At 41.9% G+C, this 23788-nt stretch overlaps 1 protein-coding gene across 6 annotated transcripts in view; it reads right to left on the minus strand.

Annotated features, from left to right (window-relative positions):
- Positions 1-3024: 3024 nt before the first annotated feature.
- The window catches only part of DGLUCY (D-glutamate cyclase), a 279618-nt gene continuing 258854 nt past the window's right edge, over positions 3025-23788 (minus strand). For all 6 annotated transcript variants that reach the window (XM_086937659.1, XM_086937657.1, XM_086937656.1 and 3 more), the window contains exons 12-13: positions 12845-12996; positions 3025-3995 (exon numbers count right to left, since the gene is read on the minus strand). In XM_086937659.1, the coding sequence (XP_086793785.1) occupies positions 3834-3995; positions 12845-12996 (314 nt within the window). In that variant the 3' untranslated portion in view covers positions 3025-3833. The remainder of the gene's footprint in view (positions 3996-12844; positions 12997-23788) is intronic.

Raw genomic sequence — 23788 nt, forward strand, 5'->3', positions numbered from 1 at the left:
TTAGGGCTGGGTTTGGGTTTTGGGGTACAGGGGTATTTTTAGGTTTTAGGGCTGGGTTTGGGTTTTGGGGTACAGGGGTATCTTTAGGTTTCAGGGCTGGGTTTGGGTTTTGGGGTACAGGGGTATTTTTAGGTTTCAGGGCTGGGTTTGGGTTTTGGGGTACAGGGGTATTTTTAGGTTTTAGGGCTGGGTTTGGGTTTTGGGGTACAGGGGTATTTTTAGGTTTTAGGGCTGGGTTTGGGTTTTGGGGTACAGGGGTATTTTTAGTGTTCAGTTTTTTTTTTTTTAAAACGACTTTAAATAAATTAAATTAATTAAATTTAATTAAATTAATTAAATTATATTATATACAATTTATAAATTAATTAAATTACATTAATTAAATTAAATTAATTTAATTATATTAATTACAATTTTAAAATTAATTAAATTAATTAAATTAAATTTAATTAAATTATATTAATTCCTTTTTTAATTTAATTAAATTAAATTATTTTAATTAATTTAATTAATTTTAATTACAATTTTAAAATTAATTAAATTATTTTAATTAATTAACTTAAATTAATTTCTATTTTTAAATTAATTTTATTATATTATTAGAATTAAATGTATTAAATTAAATTAATTACTATTTCTAAATTAATTAAATTAAATTAATTAAATTAACTTAATTACATTTTTTTTAAAAGATATACTTACCTATACTTACGTTGTAATGGCATGCGTTGTAATAGTATCTGCTATGTAATGACATGCGTTGTAAAGGCATGCATTGTAATGGATCCTGCGTTGTAAAAATTGCGATGTAACGGTCTGCGTTGTAAAATAACGCGTTGTACCACTCAAGACCTTGGTACAACTTATTACAGAGATGACTATGTCAAAACTTAACTGCATAGTCTTTGATTTAGCCCCCAAAAATATGGTAGTTCTCTTTGTAGCATATAACGCAGCGCACCATGATACAATATGAAGAAACTGAATAACCCATCAAAATAATGGGATCTAGCGTAAGCTATTAATCATCCTAAAAATGGCACCTTCAATTTGTCCAGCAATCCACATTCAATGAAACATCTTACTACTTACTACAGGACACAAGGGCCTTTCAAGATTTTTTTAAAAAGTGTTGATAAAACAAAGTATACATAGGTTGCAACCTTAAGAGGGAACACAAAACTGCAAGTGCTACTCCTAATTAACCTTGCTATATTAACATATTAACTAATATCCCAGATTACTTAGTGCTGGTCTTAAAAAACATTTAAAAAAAACAACCAATACACTGGACCCAGTGGCAGACTGTGGGAATACGCACTCAGAAAGGGCAAGCATAATGGCAAAGGGGACTCCAAAGAAGTCATTTACCCAATGGAGAGGATCTCCAATATATGACATGGTGCAACAAACTGACAATTTTGAGATCTGCACCATGAATCACAGATCGGTAGGAAGCATCTACTGAGCTTGATCACTGTTCAGCTTACCTGTGGCATATATTTAAGGTTTTAAAACCGGCTTCAGGCACAGTATCGGAGTTACTCTGGGAAGACCACTTAGGTCTGCAAGTTACCAAGGAAGAACAGAGAAAGGTATAATCAGTTTAAAAACATCTTGCAAAACTCACTCAAACCAAGGTTCACATTTGCCATAATACGTTCTATACCACAAACAAGCCATGCCATGCCAACATAATCTGTCAAATACAGAATAATTCTGGAATTTTAAAGAAAAAAGGGCAACCAGGCAGTCTGGTACTCCACAGAGCTGACAATCCAGACGCTCTTTTCCTAAGCAGATTTACTAATCAGCAATGTCACACCAGGCTAAAAAAGTTTACACATCAAAAAGGTAGTAATAGTTGCATTGTAGTGTGTCTCTAAAAGTAACTGTGTGTGGCCTGAAATGGGGCGAGGAGTTAAACACATTACACATTGTGGACTATGAAATATTATAATGTGATGAAATATATAATGAACAAACAAATTGCCAGTACTGTGCGACAATTCAATAAGTAACAAGGGCAATGAGCTAGAAAGGACTAATTTCCACAGACTACTCTTTCAGTCAAGATATAAATCAAATAAATTTGTTTTGAAATTTTTTTTGGGAAGAAAATTATTGTATTGTTTTGAAACACAACAAACTAAAATGGATGGCTTAGACTTTAGTTCAACATATTTAATGTGAATGACATAGGGGAGGAATACCAGGTCTGAAAATTGGGGATTTTAAAAAAGAGGAATGCGTGATTCAGGAATGAGGGAAAGTGGGGGAGAGACAATTTCACACTCCAAACATTTCACTCGTGAACATAAATTGACGACAGACAACGAAGGGTGGTGGTGGGAAAGGATTAGATGGGGGAGATGTTTGATATTGTAGGCCCTGCGTAAGTCCTATTTGTATTGGCAGGTAAAACCTAATCCACTAAATGGAGGAATGCAAAAGTTCAATTATACTCATGGAATAGACCATCGGCAATTTCACATTTACAGCACAAGTTTGTAATCGATTGGTCTACACACTCAAAAATAACAAGGTCGACGTGTTTCGAAGCCCTTTCAAATAAGAGGATTCTCTTCAGGACAAAACACAAAAATCTGTACTACTTTATGAAGTCTTCTCTTTCAAGAATGTTAATTGCTGGTTTGGGCATTGCCTACTGGGTCCACTGTGATTCGACTGTCCGAATTCCGTCAAGTCCTTTTTCGAGAGATTTCATGTTTTTATAATTGTTTCTTAGATAGAAACAGGTATCCTACAAAATGCGTAGCTTCCGTGAATGAGAGCCCCGTAATGAAATATATGGCAACCCTAACAGAGAACAAATAAGCGTTAGCAAAAAAAATAAATAGAGGAAGAAAACCAACTGAGGGGCATAACTTGAGTTACGCACAATTATATAGAATTGTACTGGAATATGAGTAGCATGAATATTTTCTTGTTTTGCTTCCGCTACAAAGTGTTACATCCTCTCACCTCCCATCAATTAAATAAAAAACCACAAATAAACACAACTTTGACTTTTAGAACTATTGTATTTCAGTATGACATCAACACAGCAATAACATGTCTGATAGTCGGTGAATTTAACGGCATTTCTATTTTCCCATTTTGTTAAGTCTCTGCCAATAGATTGGTTATTTTTTGTTGCTATTTCTCATCATGTATACATAGATTTAAACTTATTTTCATTTTAGTGTTGTGATCTTTCTATTACAATCTTTAAAGTAACCTATAAAATATTATGAAAACAACCTCAATTTAGCTATTTTTTACCTTAAGAAGTGCTATGGCATTTCCTTTATTCTACATTCATTAGCTCTTAGTCAGGCACATCAGCCTTACTGCTGATGATGTTTTCAGTGTCTAAGATCAGAGGTATCTGGCGTGGGTCTTGTCAAGCCATATTTTCAGGATATCTGTATATGATAAATTTTCGCACACATGCTCTAACTGTAACTCATTAGTTAGCCACAATGTAGAAAATGTGGCATTATTTAGCCCACACAGACCTAAGTTGGAAAACCATGATTTGGCTGGATTCTAGTTTTCCAATGCAAGCTCTCGGCCATTCGTACAAAAAGGGAAGTCTCATATACTCCATTTGTGATAATGTCAACTCAATAGATAGTATCCCAAAATAGTATTACTTGTCTTTGGTTAAAAATATACATATCAAGGATGTAAAATTGGGACTCGGCTTCCAATTTTATCATGTGCTACAAAAAGGTTTACTTTAGTGTACCACGCAAAGTGGGTCAGAGCTCATGAATATTTTCAGTGTGTGATTGGAAACTAAACAGTGCACATCACTTATACAAACTTCATGAGCTTCCAGAAAGACCTTCCAAAGAGACATCGAGAAGTTTCTGAATAACACTTGAGTGAGCATCATAAAATGGCAACCCGTCTACTTCCATTCCAAGAGTTCCAGTTTTTCCACTTCGGACTCCATGTCTTACAAGTATGCTCAGCATCTTATCTTCCTGTGAAGAAGATAATTTTGAAAGCAATTATTGACAAAAAATAGTGAACAAACCAAAACTGAAATTAAACAATATCAACATCATCCAATTTAATAGGATTTATTTCATGAATCGCAGAGGAATTGAATACTAAGTGCATACTGTCAGAATAGCATGCAGGTTAAAGAAGGGTTGTCTTACTTCAATACAACATAAGATAAGGAAAACTAATATTTCTGGCTTTGGCCTATCGACCGTCTATAGATAAAACTGACAGCCCAACAATAGTGTTCCGAAAAAAGTACTTGCGTATTAATTTGTTCATCCTTTAAGGGAAATGTAATATAATATATAATATATACACCCATGCACATATATTTAATATATATGGGGTCTGAAATTCAAAGACGATTTATTGTTATGTAGAATAGTTGACTACTTTTTGTACACTTCCATACCCCAACTCTGAGGGGTTGGAAGCAGTAGAGCGGAAATGACTAAAGCCAGATGATCCATTTCGTGAAGACGTTCAGGGGTGTAGTACAGTATGTTACAATTTTTGTTAGGGTGTCTGTGAGTCCCATATGGTAGGCGGAATGACATGCCCTATAATAAATACCTTCCCATTCTACGCGGGTAAAAGTCCTATCCAATTCCCTCTCCCAACGAGCCTTACTAGTGCTGTAGACGTATGCACATTTATTCAGTAGAATCTTATAAAGGTCAGAGATTAATTTCTTGTCGGTCTTACGAGTAATTAACCAATATTCGTAGGGAGTAAGCTGTCTGTCAGCCCCAGAGCGAACTTGTTCGCTTAGAGGCCAATGACGCGCCTGCATGTATCGGACTCTTTCCCTTTCCAACAGCCCAAACTCCTGACGAAAATGAGAGAAGGGAATCACCCCATCCACAGCATATAGATGGGAAAAGAAAATCCTGCCGCCCGCCAGCCCGCAAAGGCTACAGCGTCCAACCCCGGCGTGAAGTCCGGGTTATCCAAGATAGGGGTAAGTGGAGAAGGAAAGGTAGTGAGTTCGTGGTTGGTGTTCGTCTTATCCCATATCTCCAGGGGGACCCTAGTAATGTACGAGGCTTACAGATTGGGAGGTCTATGGTGCTTATGCAAAAAGGGGACTTCCTGTAAAGGTCTGCCAGCAACAGCCTGGTCTTGATAAAGCCAGTGCTTTTTGGACTCCCACCTGCTCCATTCCACCAGGAGGCGGAGCTGAGCCGCCTGAAAATATAATGCCAAGTCCGGGAGGCCAATCCCTCCGTATTCCGGCGGGAGCATTGCTATTCGGAGTTTAAGGCGCTTTTTACTCCCATTCCAAATAAATTGGACCAGTTCAGATTTTGTCTGTTTTATCCAATCTTTGGGAGGTCGTAGGGCAATTGTACGGTATAGATATAAAACCTGTGGAAGGACCGTCATTTTAATTGCTGGAACCCTGCCTAACCAGGATAGAGGATAGTGCCTCCACTGCCCCAATTCCTTCCGGATCTTAGCTCGTAACTGAGCATAATTAATGTCCACCGTATCTCTCAGAGAGGGGGCCAGCTTGATCCCCAAATATGGGACCGCCTCAGCTGCCCAGTGGAGGGGAAACTCCTTAGCTAGGATCTCTCGGGTGCCCTTCTCCAGGGATAGATCTAGTGCTATTGATTTGCTCAGATTCACCTTAAACCCAGAGATTCGGTCGAAGGAATCCAAGTCTGCCATGCAGGCCAGTAGGGCGACTACGGGTTGTGATAACGATAGCAAGACATCGTCTGCATATAAACTGATCGTATGCACATAGCCCCAAAGTTAATCCCTGTAACATCCGGGTTTCACCTTAGTTCTGCGCTAACGGATCCATATAGAGAGCAAAAAGGATGGGCGATAATGGGCATACCTGCCTCGTTCCCCTCTCTATAGCAAACCGAGGGCAGGTAAAACCATTAACTCGCACTGTCGCTGTCGGGTATTTGTAACAATTCAGTACGTGAGTACGCAACTTCGTCCCCATACCAGCCTTCTCAAGGACCTTCGCCAGGTAGGGCCAATGAACCCTATCAAACGCCTTCTCGGCGTCGATAGCCAGTATCATGTATTCTCCAGGCGGTCGTGTAGCCTTTTCAATAAGATGTAAAGCCCTCTTTGTGTTATCAGAGGTCTGGTGTTCAGGAATAAAGCCGGCCTGATCCGGGTCGATCAGACCCCAAATATGTGACCCGAGTTGTGCCGCTAAAATCCTTGTGTACAATTTCAAATCAACGTTGAGAAGGGAGATGGGACGATATGCCTCGCAACAAGTCCGATCTTTTTTTCTAGTTTTCGGGATGACCGCAATGGAAGCCTCCAAGAGATCACTCGGGATCGCGTTGGTCTCCAAGAACGAATTAAAAAGAGGTACCAATATGGGGACAATTTGCGCACAGAATGTTTTGTAAAAACTCGCTGGGAACCCGTCAGGCCCCGGAGTTTTGGCCACTTTCAAGCGGGAGATGGCCGCTATAATCTCTTCCGGCACTTTCCAGAAGGTCCGCCTGCTCTCGCGAGAGGGTCGGAAGGGAAATAGAGTCTAGAAAAGCCTCTTCCTCTGCGAGCCCCGCGGGTTCACCAGTGTAAAGGTTGGCATAAAAATCCCTGAACGCTTCGGCTATGTCGTGATCTTCCGTGATGAGTCTCCCATCCCCCCTAACAATCTCTCGCACTATCTGCCGCTGTCTGGTCGGTCTCAACTTCTGCACCAGCAGTCTCCCTCATCTATCCCCTCCCGTGTAGAAGGCATGGCGCAAACGGAGGGCAGCAAACTCCGCCCTATCCTGGTCTAACGCCACTAATTGTTGCCGGAAGGCCTTCAACTGCCGCCTGATCCTGGGTACCCCCGTCCTCTGGTGCATTTGCTCTAGCTCCCTGACCTGCTGTGTAAGGTCATCCCGCTTACGTTGCCTCTCTACGTTATCCGCAGCTGAGATGGCTATTCAACATGAAATTTAGCCATGGCATCAATCCCTCAAAAATCAGTTATCTGGATATTCAAAGTGAAATAGATTTGAAAGAAATACAAACTAAGATGTTCGGAAACCCACAGACAAGAATACTCCATTACATTTTCAGAGCTTCCACCCTCCCACGTTAAAAAATCTCCCTTGCTCACAACTCACTCAGTTTAAGAAAATCACTCCAACACGAACTTGTAGAACAAAAACTTCACGTATTACTGTGAATTGCCAAAGTGGGCTTTTATATATTAGGGAAAACGCATAGAAAAAATATCAAATTAAGACTTATTGAACAAAATAGCTTGAAATCACATTAGTTGCAGAAGACAAGGACAACAGAAATTAATTACTACAAAAGCAAATCTTTCGGATAAGAACATTGGAAACATTACAATCTAAAGGGTCTTCATGAAAGAATAGCGATATCTTGCTTTCTATGATTCAGTATGTCAAATTGATTATTTAGACAGAATTAATTCTGAATTTATTGATTAGATGGTCTTTTTATTCTTAATGGAGAATGTTTCAAAAGAGACCAAACAGGCATCTGCTATACTTTATACATTTATAAAATGACCAGCAGTTTCCAATGACATAAGTTGGTTGATTCAACTGAATAATGTTGTACGCTCACAACAGTGCTTAATTTCTTCGTATTAGTAGTTCATTTTCTTTTTGTCCTCCAGGAATATATATCTGTAGAACTTGTCCACAAAAATTTTTTGAGGTCTCCACTAAGGATGGTGACAATTTTGTAACTGTGCAAACACAAGGAGATGATGGATGGAGCGCTGAAACTTTTCGCTGTTTCCAGTCCACGGAAGACATGGCTTGGCAGTTCGGAATGGACTGTACCCATGAGGCACAGGGTCAAGACTGATTTGCATATAGCTGTGTCTGAACTGGGGTGCCAAAGTGAGGCTAAAGAACGATGATGGATTCAACTCAGATCTGTGACTGGGGAAGACTGTTTGAAAAGTTTCAGCACTCCGTCTATCATCTCCTTGTGTTTGCTTAATTTTGTAACTAACATTGACACCAGTGTGTGTCTCTATGATAAGCTTACAGACCGCTGATAGCACAGAGTTCGTAGTTTTGAAAGCTACAATTGCTACTCTGTGTCTGGGATGCTGAGCACAACTTCCTACCCTACGCACAAGAGACACGAACTAGACACACGCACTAGACACAAATGATGTAGACAGGTTAGTTTAAAGCACTTCCCTGAGCAAAAACAACTTCTGTGCAAAAGTTTGAGATGATAGAATCCTGACTGCTACTCTGTTTTGCAGTTTTGGGTTCTAAACCTTATAAATATTCGCAAGTTCCTTAAATGTAAAGGAACAAGTTGGTTATGGGCGCATATAAATATATTAACCACATGTTTTTCTTGCATGCCATTCTTGTTGCATAATTCTTCTCCCTCACCCAAGCAGGTATACTTAGATTATGCTTACAGTGCCTGATGTCATTAATGCGCAAATTATATTTGCTTTGTTCATGGGCGATTGATGGTGCAGACATCACAGACTTTTAGTCATGAGAGATTATTCTTTCTAAAGCATCAAAGGCACATGTGGTATTTTCAAATATGACTCTACCATAATCAAAAGGTCCATATGCATACAATCAGGTAATTCCTGCATGTGGATAGATACATTTGTTTCGCAGACAACACAGCACACGTTGAATGCCTGTTTACATTGTTCCCTATGTTCGAACTCACATTATCCCACTTAATCGAACCCGTTTTAATGTAATTGTACACTGCAGTGGTAAGGTAACTCTTGATTGCTTTCCTTGATCCATGTGGACTGACAGATTATTATTTACAGATGAATTCATAAGGAACATATACCCCTGATGAAGGACATTACTAGCAGAACTTGCATAGGGGCACCTATGGGATGACATTTTAACAACTTTCTGAATCATTGAACACATTGGACTAAAGGAACAGCTAGGTTTTGCTCATATCAAGTGAATGGAATTCAGATACATAAAATGAAAGGGACAAGATAAATCATTAACAGCTACTAGCATGAGTACTTTTTTTCCTGAGTACAATTCATTGAAGTTTGGCAATAAAAGTAACAAGCTCATAGTAGCCAATAGAGCAGTGTGCAGAGGTAGTATAACCCACCTGTACTATTTGTTAGGTGAGAAGTATAAAGGATTTACAATGTTTGCATCCCAGGAGAGAGGATATTTCTCTGCAGCACGTATGAAAGTTGACAACTTGATTATATTGGAAAGGTGCAAGGCCAACGTGTTGGTGATAACCTATCAGAATGTCCTATCGAATTCCAAGCATGAAATTTGCATTTCAGACAAAGTTATAAATGTTCATGTATGATATACTACCCAATACCCATTAGTGATGCTGTCACTTGAGGTTTGTGGAACATGGCCACAGCTGGCTGCCACATGATTGTCTAAGATGTACTTGTTAAATATATTTGCGGAGTCTACTCAGATAGCAAAGTAATTAGCAGAGCCTGCTCAATTTCCTGGGATCAGAAAAATATTTAAAAAATAATCAAATAAAGGCAAATCAAATAATATTAAAAATCAAAATGCTTTAACAGATCACCCTAATCCCGAAAAGCTCCCTTGTTAGCCACTTGAAACAGAGTGCAATTTAAATTGGCAAACCAGGAACAAAAATTCATCCATTTAGGGTTCCCTGTGGAAGTAATTACTAATTCATGCGACTCCGAATGAAGAAAGCTAGTAGTTCAAAACAATCTTTCAGAGGGATTGACAATGTCACTTGGAACAACTGCATTAACATTCCTGGTCATTTAAGGACACATCTAAAACCTTTAAAATATATTTTGTCTACATTATGTTATCACTGCAGTAAACAAGTTTATACATTTACAGTGTACACATGGAAATGCTTGCTCTATTGATGCTGTATTTAATATTGATCAGTTCATTCCAATTATGGGGGCCGTATACAGGCATGGAAGAGTACATAAAAGAGTGTTATTGTAGTATTCTTTTATATAACATAACATGAACCTGTATTTGTAAAGCAAAGTTCACCCAGAAGGGTATTTTGCCGCTGAATAACAAACGTTTATTGTATACTTTTACATGCTTTTGTGAACTGGCCTCAAAATATGTAAAATGTGAATACTTTACAAAAGACCTGAGATACCAGGTGGACTATTTCGTTTCTATTATGCACAATTTGAACCTTAGCACTAATTATTCTAAGTCGCATATTAAGTCTTGTGGCCCAGGGAACTTAAGTTCCAACAAAATCAGTATTAACGCCCATGTTCTGACATCTGTCAAGACCTTTGTTACCTCCGGTTCAAGAAACCCCTGTTGTGCCCAGGTCTGTTCCAAGTTCAGTAAATGCACAAGGACAGTAAGTAACCTCATCAGACCACAAATTAGAGTGACACTGTGTTCCCCCATTGAAAGTGTTCAATTCCCAATGCATTGCATGGCCACACACAAAGCGGGAGTTTGGGGTTTTTGCAAATGCTGCTCTATTCAGGCAGAAGAAAACCACTTCCACCTCAGGCTTTTAAGTGCACCCCCGCCCCCCCCCCCCACTCTGCACCTTGAGCTAAACCAGGGTTTTATTGAGGATACAATCCAGATGGCGCCGCTCCTATTATGGGTTAGCGTCTGGTTGAATCCAGCCGCTAAACTTTGTAAGGACATTATTTTCTACTGTATGAAGCTGGATAACGCTTTTTCCATACCTTAGCTGAGCTATTTATTAGAAACTTTCGGCTCCCTTGGCAAACCCTGGTGGTACGCTGAACCTAATCGTATTCCTAATAACGCCAAGTCTGAGGTGAAATTATTATTTAAGGCGCATCATGCAAATATTAGGTTGAAGTCAGAGCTAAAGCCCCTGGTGATGCAATATAACAGTTTTTATTATACCAGTGAGCCTCCGCTGTGTTTGGCCCTGGAGCTGACCAGATGGGAGCGGTCTATACTTTTTCGCTTTAGAGCTGGCTCAATCTACTAGTCCTTATCTTTTAAACATTATTTAGACTCAGAGTGAAGTACGGTCTCCCAGCGCCCGTGTGACAACAATACTGCCCAATCTTTGTTGCACTTTATGTTTTTCTGCAACTCGCACAGATTAGCACGTCCACACTTTCTAACTCCCCTATTAAGGAGGTTAGGCCTTCGTCACTACCGTCCTGTCCTCCTCCACTAACAGTCTCTCAGTTCCCCTGAAATCGCTTTTCATGTCTGTGCCATCTTCAAAGCTGCACTCAGAACCAGACAAACCACGCTGGGTTAATCCATCAGAATTTTTTATGTGCAGCTTGTTAAAGTACACCGATCTCGTTTAATGCGCGGGTTTGTTTTCATTAACGCGGTAGAAGGGGCACATGATGGACCCTTTTGAGGTCTTTGCCCTCTTTCCATTCCCCGTTCATAGTTCTTGGTGCTATATCCGTATTTTCACCTCTCAGTCCATAACAGTGCACATATTCAGAATATGTTTTTATATCCCAGGTTCCTTTTTACATTTCTGATGACTGATGTATTTTGTGTGCAATATTTCTATGCAATTGTATGGTCACAATGTTATGCCACCCTGTTCACTTGATGCACAGCTATTGTGTTTTGTCTCGTACATTGTATGTCCCTTTTTAGTATTTTAAATATCCTGTACATTTGAATCATCATACATTTTAATGTGTGTTTACAGTTATGTGCAATATGTCTTTTGTACTTTTATGGACTTCTGTTCGCAAGGCCGAATAAAGATTTTAATTGATTGATTGATTGATATACTACCCAATACCCATTAGTGATGCTGTCACTTGAGGTTTGTGGAACATGGACACAGCTGGCTGCCACATGATTGTCTAAGATGTGCCTGTTAAGTATCTTTGCAGAGTCTGCTCAGTTAGCAAAACAATTAGCAGAGCCTGCTCTATTTCCTGTGATCAGGAAAATATAAACAATAATCAAATTAAGGCAAATCAAATAATATTAAAAATCAAAATGCTTTAACAGATCACCCTAATCCCGAAAACCTCAATTGTTTGCCACTTGAAACAGAGTGCAATTTAAATTGGCAAACCAGGAACAAAAATGCATCCATCTAGGGTTCCCTGTGGAAGTAATTACTAATTCATGCAACTCTGAAGGAAGAAAGATAGTTCAAAACAATCTTTCAGAGGGATTGACAACGTCACTTGGAACTACTGCATTAACATTCCTGGTCATTTAAGGACGCATCTAAAACCTTTAAAATATATTTTGTCTACATTATGTTATTAATGCAGTAAACAAGTTTATACATTTACAGTGTACACATGGAAATGCTTTTTCTATTGATGCTGTATTCAATATTGATCAGTTCATTCCGATTATGGGGGACGTATACAGGCATAGAAGAGTACATATAAGAGGAGCTTTATTGTACTATTATTTTATATAACATAAAATGAACGTGTACTTGTAAAGCAAAGTTCATCCAGAAGGGTATCTTGCAGCTGAATAACAAATGTTTATTGCATACTTTTTCATGCTTTTGTGAACTGGCCTCAAAATATGTAAAATGGGAATGCTTGTATACAATTTTTACACATAGAAACCACTATGCCCCATTTGAAATGTTACAACTAAGGAGTTGATTGTTTCAGGGGGGATTCACAAAGGCATTTCAGAATATGTAAAAGAGTACTCCTTTAGCACTGCTTCCAGAAACTCATTAATGCTTTTGTATTTCAGCCACATGGTGTTCCTATTGTCCAGCATAAAGGTATTTTATGAAATTGTTCCTCCTATAAAATGCATCCTTAAATTAAAAAATTAAAAATATCACATTTATATAATAGCAAAAACGTTTCCAGAAGACAAAATATGTATGTTCAGATATCCATTACCTTGCTGATAGAGGGAAGGGCTTTTCTCCAGACCGCTTCCTGTGACAAACTTGGGAATCCGACAGCTTTTCTGAGGTAGCGTTCATGCATCTCGCAGGTGTTTAAGAGATATAACCCACAGGCTACAGCATATCCTCCCCAGTTAGAGACACCTATAAAGTAAAAATGACATATGACAGTAATAACTTGTTTTTATAATTAAACACTCGCTGCCACAGTCTGGTGCCTTTGTAGCCATGAACATAACAGGTCTTACTATTATGCAGAACTTAATAGTACTATTGTGGAGCAACCTCAGGAGGATTAAAGACTGCTGGATTCTGTTGACTTCTGTGTATATTGTTCATATTCAATAAAATCATAAATACAAAAAAGAAAGAAAAAGCTGCAATTCTGGCAGTAGAACAGGATTGTTCAAACAGAGCTGAGTGCTAAGAAACTGTAAAATAGTATGCACCTTTAGTCTGGATTTTTTTTTAAAAAGCTCAAAAACATTTGGCTACAAGAACTACAATAAATTCGCATCAAGTTGTGGAAAAAGTACGAGGGATGCATTTCAACTAAAAAAAGCTGAACTATCCGTTAAAAGATAAAGTAATCAAAGAAAAAACCCAGGCCAGGGATATTTCATGGTTTCACAGATAAACACGTACACATAGAAAACCAATGATTTTTGTAGACTAATTGAGAGTGGTATATTATTTGGAATGGGTTATAATTAGGGCTCCCGGTTTAATGTTTTTTTTTGTGTCTGTATTTATACATATTTCTTTTTCGGCCATCTTATTTTTATTTATCCATAGCTATTTTGTGTTTTGAGAATAAACAAGACACACAAAACAAGTCTCAAAATGGCATATTTCCACATTTATTTAACTGACAAACATGCACTCATACTTGAATGCCCGTCTCGTTTTAGCAAATTAAACAGCCAAATATAACAAAACACTGCACCCACCACCCACATGGTAAGTACAGCATGATATACACAAGCATTTACAATGCAATAGGTCTCGCAGCATTTAAGTTTGAGTTATTGGCATTGTGTATGACAATGCCAATACTTATAACTTTCGCAAATGTGACACCTATTGCATTTGTACTGCATTATGTGTTGAGAGTGAGTGAGTCAGTGAGTGAGAATGAGTGGGCGAGTCAGTCAGTGAGAGTCAGTTAGTGAGAGAGAGAGTGGGTGAGTCGGTCAGTGAGTCTGGACAGTGAGTGAGTTAGTGAGTGGGAGAGTCAGTCAGTGAGAGTGTTAGTGACAGTGAGAGAGTGCGAGAGTGGGAGAGTCTGTCAGTGATAGTGAGAGAATCAGTGTGAGTGAGAGGCAGTGTGAGTGATAGTCAGTGTGGGAGCGCAGGACGGATAAACAGGCGTGGAGGCAAAAGATAGTTTCGAATTGGTTGTTTATTAATAACAGATGGATGGGTAAAGGTTCGTGAGTCCTTGTGAATGTCCTCGTCCGTTTCTTCCGCTGGTAGAGGGGCGATGCTATAGATGTTTCCCGGCTCCTCGTCTTCGGAGTCTTCAGGGTTTTCCCGGAGGCTCATAAAAGAAGCGGAAAAAGAAAGGGGCCGTCAGACTACTTGTTCTATATATTTTAGTTTAGTAGGATACCGTCACCACACCACATGTCCTGTCTCTAATACTTTCCGTGTAGATTTAAACAAAAAGGGTCCAAGTAAATAAGGAAACCTAAACAAGGTTTAAACTAAGATACGGTGGAACGACACTGAGGCATAGCGTTCCTATTATTACTTCAAGAAATTAACCAGGTACCCTCGGTCACCACAGCCTATTGGGATGCGTAACCGTCAACCATCACGAAAATTGTATAGTGTGAGTTGATACTTTTCTCAATATCACCTCTCGGTTCAAACAAAATTACACAGCACTTCTACGTTTCACCGAGAAATTACCACGTTATGTCAGGATAACTGAGTATGCATTTGCTACGTCAAAGAATCAGTTTTAACATCAATGTTTCCACACTCCACCCTCAGTCCCTTGTCACACCCCACTCACCGGCCCTGCCGTAACTCTCCAGAGTCACGGCCGCTCTCCAGCATCCTCCGGGGGACTCCACCAGTCCTCACACCACGGTTCGTCTACTTCTTCTTCTGCGACGTCGTCGTTCCGGAGTCTTGGTCCGCTGGTTCGGTTCCGTGGGAAAGGGTCCGTCTTCTCCTTTGGCGTCTCTTCTCCTGGCGTCTCCTCGGCTGGCGTCTCCTCCGCGGTTTTCCTCTTCCAACCCAACGCGCCTTCGTTCCTGTCGACTCGCCTTTTCATTGGTTCGCTAGTTACACCTCCGGGGTCAGGTCCAACCTCTTCCGGGTCCTGACTATCGTTGGCTCTCTGTAGGAATACGGAAAGACGGCATGGAGTTTCAGATTTGGGAGTGTCCGATAAGTCCGTGGACGAATTAGGAGACGTAATTGCCCATGGAGCTACAGCGGTGAGTTCCTCCTCACATCCCCTTTCCCTTGCTGTCCTACTACTTGGGGATAATTCCTGAGGGAAACGAGACAAAAAGTCTGCATTGCCTTGATCTCTACCTTTCCTGTGCTTGGTGCAAAATCGAAAAGGTTGAAGAGCCAGAAACCATCTGAGTACTCTCTCATTATGTCCTTTGTTCCTAGCCAACCATTCCAATGGTGCGTGATCTGAAAACAGGGTGAATTCCCTACCTTCTAAATAGTATCGTAGCGACTCTATGGCCCACTTAATCGCCAAGGCTTCTTTCTCTATGGTGGCGTAATTTTGTTCCCTCGGAAACAATTTACGACTTATGTATAAGATGGGTTTTTCACCTTGTGGGGTCTCTTGCGACAGGACTGCTCCTATACCTAAGTCGGAAGCATCCGTCTGTAGGATAAAAGGGAGGGAATAGTTCGGACTGATTAAGACAGATTCTGAGGTCAAAGTGTTTTTCAGTGATTCAAACGCTTGTATAATCTCAAGAGAGGGATGTCGGAGAATTTCTTCGGTTTTACAATTCTTTTGCAACAAGTTGGTCAAAGGGGCTGCCCTCTGGGAAAACTGAGGAATGAATCGCCGATAGTATCCCAACAGTCCTAGAAAGGCTCTTAAGTCTTTCTTTGTCTGAGGTAACGGTACTTGAGAAATTGCTGTGAGTTTGGAAGTTTGGGGTCTGATTACTCCCTCACCTAACAAGTATCCTAAATATCTTACTGTTTGGGATGCCAGGTGGCTTTTTGCAGGATTGATCCGTAACCCATATTTTCCTAGAGACTGAACCACATTGCAAAGATGACTCAAATGTTGTTCCCATGTGTCACTGTAGATGATTATATCATCTATATAAGCGCCAGCATACCGTTCATGGGGTCGTAGTATTACATTCATGGCCCTCTGGAAAGTAGCTGGTGCTCCATGTAACCCAAAGGGTAGAACTTTGAACTGATACAACCCATCGGGTGTAGAAAAAGCCATTTTTTCACGGTCTTCTTTGCGCAGTGGAATTTGCCAGTATCCCTTACAAAGGTCAAGAGTACTGATATATTTTGCTTGACCGATTCTTTCCACCATCTCGTCAACTCTTGGTAAGGGATAAGTATCGAACTCGGATATTTTGTTCACCTCTCTAAAGTCAATACAAAAGCGCACCGACCCATCAGGTTTGGGAACGAGGACTATGGGTGAATTCCATTCACTCATGGATGGTTCGATAATGTCCATTTGGAGCATTTTCTGTATTTCCTCCCTTATAGTCTGTCTACGGGCTTCAGGAATTCTATATGGTCGTAACCGAACCCGTTTCCCAGGCGGCGTTCTGATGGCATGTTCTATAAAGCTTGTCCTACCCGGGGTGGTGGAAAATGTCTCCTGTAACGGTTGTAACACCTGTGTCAACTTCTCTCGTAACATCACATTCAACTCTGGGTCTATGCACTGATCAAAGGAAGTGGTTTCGGTTTCGGCTAGGTTTACCATATCAGGTAGGGGCCCTTCCCATTTTTTCAATAAATTGATGTGATACACTTGGGTCACATGTCTAATGGAATCTAGCTCGATGCGATAGGTTACTGGGGTTACTTTCTCTATCACCATATAGGGTCCCTGCCACTGTCCCAATAACTTGTGGTCAGATGACGACATCATCAATAATACAGGATCTCCTACCTGGAGAGATCTGGCTTTAGCACCTTTGTCGTACTGACGTTTTTGTGCTGTTTGTGCCTCCTCCAAATTGTTTCTAACAATGGTCCTTATCTGGCTCAGATGAGTTCGTAAATTCGACACATATTCAGTGATGGGTTTCGAATTGTGTGGTTCGGTCTCCCACCTCTCCTGTGCCATCTCGAGTAGGGTTCTGGGTTTGTGGCCATACAATAACTCAAAGGGAGAATAACCCGTACTCTTCTGCTCTTTGCAACGTATGGCAAACAGAGCCAAAGGCAGCATATCCTCCCACCTTCTAGTTTCTAAGGCTAGGAGTTTCTTCAAAGTCGTTTTGATGGTGGAGTTATACCTTTCAACCAGGCCATCCGTTTGGGGATGATAGGCTGAGGTCCGTAGCTGCTTGATTCCTAGCTGCAAACACACTTCTTTCATAAGACGGGATACAAACGGGGTTCCCTGGTCTGTTATGACTTCTTTTGGAAATCCTACCCGTGAAAAGACATTGATCATGGCCTTTGCCACATTCGTGGTATCGGGCTTCCGCAGGGGTAAAGCCTCGGGAAATCGAGTGGCATAATCTACGATCACTAGTACGTAACGACACCCACTACGTGAGGGTAACAAAGGGCCTATGATGTCCATACCAACTCTACAGAAAGGTTCGCTAATTATGGGGAGAGGCTGTAATGGGACTCTGGGTGGGTGGTATCTGCTGTTACGCTGGCAAATGGTACATTCTTTACAGTATCGTTTTACTTGCTGATATATCCCAGGCCAATAAAACAACTCTAGAATCTGTTTTTCCGTTTTCTCAGCCCCAAAATGTCCTCCAAGTAGATGGCTATGAGCTAAATATAACACCTTTTCTCTAAATGGCTCAGGAACTAGCAGTTGAGCTTTTTGTGTTGGATTTCCTTTTCTATATACCAAACCCTGTTTCTTGAAAAAATAAGGACATACATGTTGGGGATCCTCCTCATTGAGTGCTTGATTCCATGCTCCCTGCAATGTCGGATCTTCCTGTTGAGCTGCATGGAAACTCCTATCTGTCTCCCAGGGATTTTCGTCCACAGTGATAGGTAGGGCTATTGGATTTCTGTGTTTCTCAGCCCGTCTTTGCCTTTTACTTTTTCGTGTTTTTGCATCCGGCCATTCCTTCTCTTCGTCTTGCGAAAACGGGGCAGTTGATAACCATTCCTCTTCTTGAGAGGACTTATCCTGTAACAATTGATCTAACTTGGGATAGTCTGTTCCAAGGATTGCTTGTTCGGGTAACTGTGGAATCAATCCCACAGTCAGAGTGGTACCGTCATCCTTCGGGTGTCTTATTCTTACTTGTGCAGTTGGATAGGGTTTTGTGTCCCCGTGAACACACCTGATGGCTACTGCTCCATCCACGGGGCCTATGTGGGCACCCAGATCCTGAGGCCGTACTACACTATGTCGACAACCCGTGTCGGCTAAGGCGGTTACTTTCTGTCCGTTCACAGACACAGTGCAATGATATGGGGGTTGTTTTTTTTCTGAGGATGAACAATAATAATTACGCACTACCCCTATTTCCATGGGTTCTTCCTTCTCTTTTTGTGGACAAAATCTTGCTATGTGTCCCATACCTCCACATTGGTAACACTGTGGTCCCATTGGGGCCCGAATCATGGGTGTTCCGGGTACAATGGCTATTGCTTCAGGTTTTTTCGGTGGAAGTGGGCGCGAGGGTCGGTGTGGTACAGGTCCACTTGTTTTCCCGGAAAAGTCATTACCTTTCTGGAGTTCTTGAGCCCTACTATAAGCACTCGCAATCTCTACTGCTGTCTCAAGTGTTAGATTAGCTTGTTGTCGCACCCACTTTTGTATGGGAGGATGAAGAGAGGTCAAATATTGCTCTAAGTAAATCTTTGCCATAATGCCGTTTTTGTCGGTGGATGCAGGTTTCAACCATCTGTCGGCCATGTCTTTCACTCGAAAATATAGGGCTCGAGGCGTCTCCTGGGGACCCTCTTTCATTTGACGAAACTTTTGTCTGTATGATTCATCGTCAATGCCTAAACGTTCCATGATACATTTTTTTATATCTGCGTATGCGACACCTCCTTGTACCGTTGCCGCTTGATAAGCTGCTTGCAAATCACCTGAAAGCAGTGGTCCTAGGTACTGGCCCCATTTATCTGCAGGCCATGATGCTGCGGTCGCCATTCTTTCAAAGTTAGTAAAGAAAAAATCAGGATCTTCCCCACTTACATATCGTTGTAACACAACGGAGGGCAACGTGGTAGGACCTCTCTGTTGTCCCAATGCTTCTGTCAGTTTGCCCAATGCTGTCTCTTGCGTTTGCCCTTGACCGGTTATAACTTGCTGTATTTTCGCTCGGTCTTCTTCCACTACAGTCAAGAACCGTTCCATCACCTTTCCCAGGTGTTCTTGATTTTCGGCCATTTTGGCGAGTGCGGCCTCCATCACGCCTTGCGATCCCACTTCTGACACCACTTGTGGGAGCGCAGGACGGATAAACAGGCGTGGAGGCAAAAGATAGTTTCGAATTGGTTGTTTATTAATAACAGATGGATGGGTAAAGGTTCGTGAGTCCTTGTGAATGTCCTCGTCCGTTTCTTCCGCTGGTAGAGGGGCGATGCTATAGATGTTTCCCGGCTCCTCGTCTTCGGAGTCTTCAGGGTTTTCCCGGAGGCTCATAAAAGAAGCGGAAAAAGAAAGGGGCCGTCAGACTACTTGTTCTATATATTTTAGTTTAGTAGGATACCGTCACCACACCACGTGTCCTGTCTCTAATACTTTCCGTGTAGATTTAAACAAAAAGGGTCCAAGTAAATAAGGAAACCTAAACAAGGTTTAAACTAAGATACGGTGGAACGACACTGAGGCATAGCGTTCCTATTATTACTTCAAGAAATTAACCAGGTACCCTCGGTCACCACAGCCTATTGGGATGCGTAACCGTCAACCATCACGAAAATTGTATAGTGTGAGTTGATACTTTTCTCAATATCACCTCTCGGTTCAAACAAAATTACACAGCACTTCTACGTTTCACCGAGAAATTACCACGTTATGTCAGGATAACTGAGTATGCATTTGCTACGTCAAAGAATCAGTTTTAACATCAATGTTTCCACACTCCACCCTCAGTCCCTTGTCACACCCCACTCACCGGCCCTGCCGTAACTCTCCAGAGTCACGGCCGCTCTCCAGCATCCTCCGGGGGACTCCACCAGTCCTCACACCACGGTTCGTCTACTTCTTCTTCTGCGACGTCGTCGTTCCGGAGTCTTGGTCCGCTGGTTCGGTTCCGTGGGAAAGGGTCCGTCTTCTCCTTTGGCGTCTCTTCTCCTGGCGTCTCCTCGGCTGGCGTCTCCTCCGCGGTTTTCCTCTTCCAACCCAACGCGCCTTCGTTCCTGTCGACTCGCCTTTTCATTGGTTCGCTAGTTACACCTCCGGGGTCAGGTCCAACCTCTTCCGGGTCCTGACTATCGTTGGCTCTCTGTAGGAATACGGAAAGACGGCATGGAGTTTCAGATTTGGGAGTGTCCGATAAGTCCGTGGACGAATTAGGAGACGTAATTGCCCATGGAGCTACAGCGGTGAGTTCCTCCTCACAGTCAGTGTCAGTGATCCTCTTTTTACCTTTCATCTTATGCATACCTTCCATTTGTCATACCTGCCTTAATCCTTCTTAATGTAATTCTGCAACTGGCGGATACTCCTCTTTAAAACCCTATCCCTGTAATATAATATTACCTAAACTTCGCTAGCCTTTCCATCTCACTAACCATTCACCTGAAACCACACAGCCCCCACTAACGATCACACCTCCCTGGTGTATGAGGGTGCGTTGTGTGAGGGTGGACAGCATCAGGGGAGGTTCTCATCCCTTATGTCTCAGACATGAACAACCACCTGGATAATTCAAGCAATTTCTGGTGCAACCCTGGCGTAGCACAGGTACATTCATTCCCAAATGGCAGAGTGGGTTTAATGAAGGTTCTTAATATCAAGGCACTATAGAACCCTCCTGCGGTTACCGTGGACAATACACTCATGTCTTTAGGATGTCCCCATTATGAAAGTAATATTCAGGACAATATTCCCCCAGAACTGGGCTGACTGAAATGATTCTCAAACATATAAGGATGCCTGACCAGCTGAAGCCCCGTTCTGTGGTTTCCCTACATTTTGACTCAAATACAGGTGGTTATGTTACCATAGAGAGTGTTTGTATCCGGCTCTCACAGAAGACTGGGTTTGTAGAGTTTGTGGACTGGGACTGTATCAATTGAACATATTGTGCTCACTAAGGTAAGTATAGAGGTTTTGAGGTCCGTGGTGACTGTTTTGATGCACTGTAAACTGAAAACAAATGTAGTAAAAAAAACATCCAGAATAAAGCAAGTAATAATTAAGTATGGTTTGCGACGGTGAGCTTTTGGCACAATGTTCACGAGGTTGTAATTAAACTGTACTTATGTATTTGGATACATTCTGTCGTAATCTACAAGTTCTGTTTTTGTAACTTTGCATACAAAGTACGTTTTGAGTGTTTACAAATGTCAAATTAAAAGAAATAAATGAAAAAGGAAAAAAAAACAAGAAGGAAAGAAAAGATAGAATGCTCTTTAGTCTTTCAGGGGAAATAAACACCTATAGCTACATACTGTAGTATGTAACTACTGCAGCAGACCAGGTTCGTTTAACAACCTTCTTCCAGTGATGCTGGTCTAATACTAAAGCAAAACTGACACCTCAGCAGTGACCCTGCAAAGAAATGATATCAAGAACTCCATACCATCACTACTAGCGCACTAGCGACTCGTCATCAACTTAGCCATCATCACAGCCCTTCTGCTGCCTCCCTAAAACATGGATAACACGACTAAGACCCAAGCCGGTCCACATGCACTCAACGCCACCAAGGCATCCCTTACGGATCAGTCCACTGTGGCATCCTATCATCAGACCTGTGACATGCAAGTATAGATGTGCCTGCAAGACAAAGGCTAGCTTGGCTCACAACGACAGAACACCAGCAGCTAGCTCCCCTGGCACCCGGCTCACGGTTTTCACAAGGATCTGCGGTGCCCACTCTTTGCACAACCGAGAGCCCACGCAGCAAAAGGATTGTTCTCTCCATCTTTAACGTGGACAGGTAGATACATGAGCATCAAAAGGGGCGTCCTGCTCACTTTGCTAGAGAGACATTACCTTCTGCGGGTGAATCCTTCGTCCATGTTACTGCACTGCCGGACTCCACAAAGCCAGATATCAAAGGCTACACATATGGTTTTGACACATGTTGTGGTATTTATGCATCTTTATAAAAATGCAATGTTCGGCTCTTGGCCCTTGTTACCACAGTATGTTGAATGTTAATTGACCAAATGGCTGCCATCCTTAGAAACAGATTTGGGAGCACAAATTTCATTTTAACGTAATTCGCGGAAAATGCGAAACCCACTTCTGAATAATCACACGGAAACTGGTGAGTGCTACTTAAGAAAGGGTTTCTCAATATCATGTCCACTGCAGCTGCTCTTTCTGCGCGCCGGACCACGAGCACTATCAAATAATGATAAAGAATCGGACCTGCTCTGAATATATGACGTGCTGCGCTAGGCACACTCGCTACCAGCAAGAGTGAAACAGTGAGAGGTATACACACATCTGCAAAACAACGAGCCTGTCCAAGACCTGCGAAAGGCAACGTTGACAATTAACAAGGTAAAAATAATGCAGCTATAAGCAGAGGGGAGGGAGGCCCCCCAGCAGCTCCCCTCATTGGCTGCTGAATCCGCGGCTTTTGGGTATCAAGCACCGATCCCATAATTCAATCAGAGGCCTCTACGTGCAGGCAGCCTTAATGTGCACAGACACCACACCTGTGTGAGAGGCAGGCTCGCGCCTTTCATCACAGCCTCCCAGTTAGCCTCTGCTGCCTGCGGGCGCTGCCTGCTGCTGCACACCAGTCCGGGTGCCTGGCGCGGGACCCCGGTCATGTGAGCACTACACCTTTCCGCGCTAACTTTGTTACAGGCAGGTTCATATGCATGCGCGTCTGCAGAGGGGGCTCTGCGTGTCGTGTCCGCTCCCTACCCCCAGGCCCGGCCGCCCCCATCCCCGCTCGTCAGTGGAGGGCATTCAATGCTAGTGCGCACAACACACCCGTAAAATGTGTACATGTTTGTTTGTGTGGGCCCAGTAGTGTAAGAGTCATACGTGCTAAGAGCCATACATGCGCCTGCCTTTAGATGTACGAATGCGTGTAGTGGTTATTCACCAGACATGCCGAAAACCGCACGCAGCAAAAAAATTAGATATAATGCATGTAGGAATATGTTGCGGCTATCATAGCGATAAAAGCATGTGCGGCCTTGTCCTACATGTAATGGGGTTAGTGTTTTGTGAGATGATGTCTTTTTGGACATGAAATGGTTTATTTTGAATGAGGGCGCTCGATTCTTACAGCAGGCACAATGCCATGACTGCATCACCTTTCTGTGAAGCAGCTGTTCTTCAGGAGCGTCTTGTCTTCGGGGGAGGCCTTCTTTGGGTCATTGTTTTAAAAGTGCAGCAAGCACGTGACCTACAGTGATGTTGCGCAAATGACAGAGATGCGGCGGGGCAAAAAGTATGCTTCAACTCAGGCAGACACACATTTAAAAGCAGAAAGAATCTGAACCAGAGCGTTGAGGAATGTCGCAGAGGAAATAACACCACGTACAGTGAGCACCGACTATCACGATCGACGAAGACATGCCCCCCTGCAAGGAAACTTCATTATTTTTGACT

The sequence above is a fragment of the Lissotriton vulgaris genome, chromosome 9, assembly GCF_964263255.1.
Source record: "Lissotriton vulgaris chromosome 9, aLisVul1.2, whole genome shotgun sequence".
NCBI classification, from domain to species: Eukaryota; Metazoa; Chordata; class Amphibia; order Caudata; family Salamandridae; genus Lissotriton; species Lissotriton vulgaris.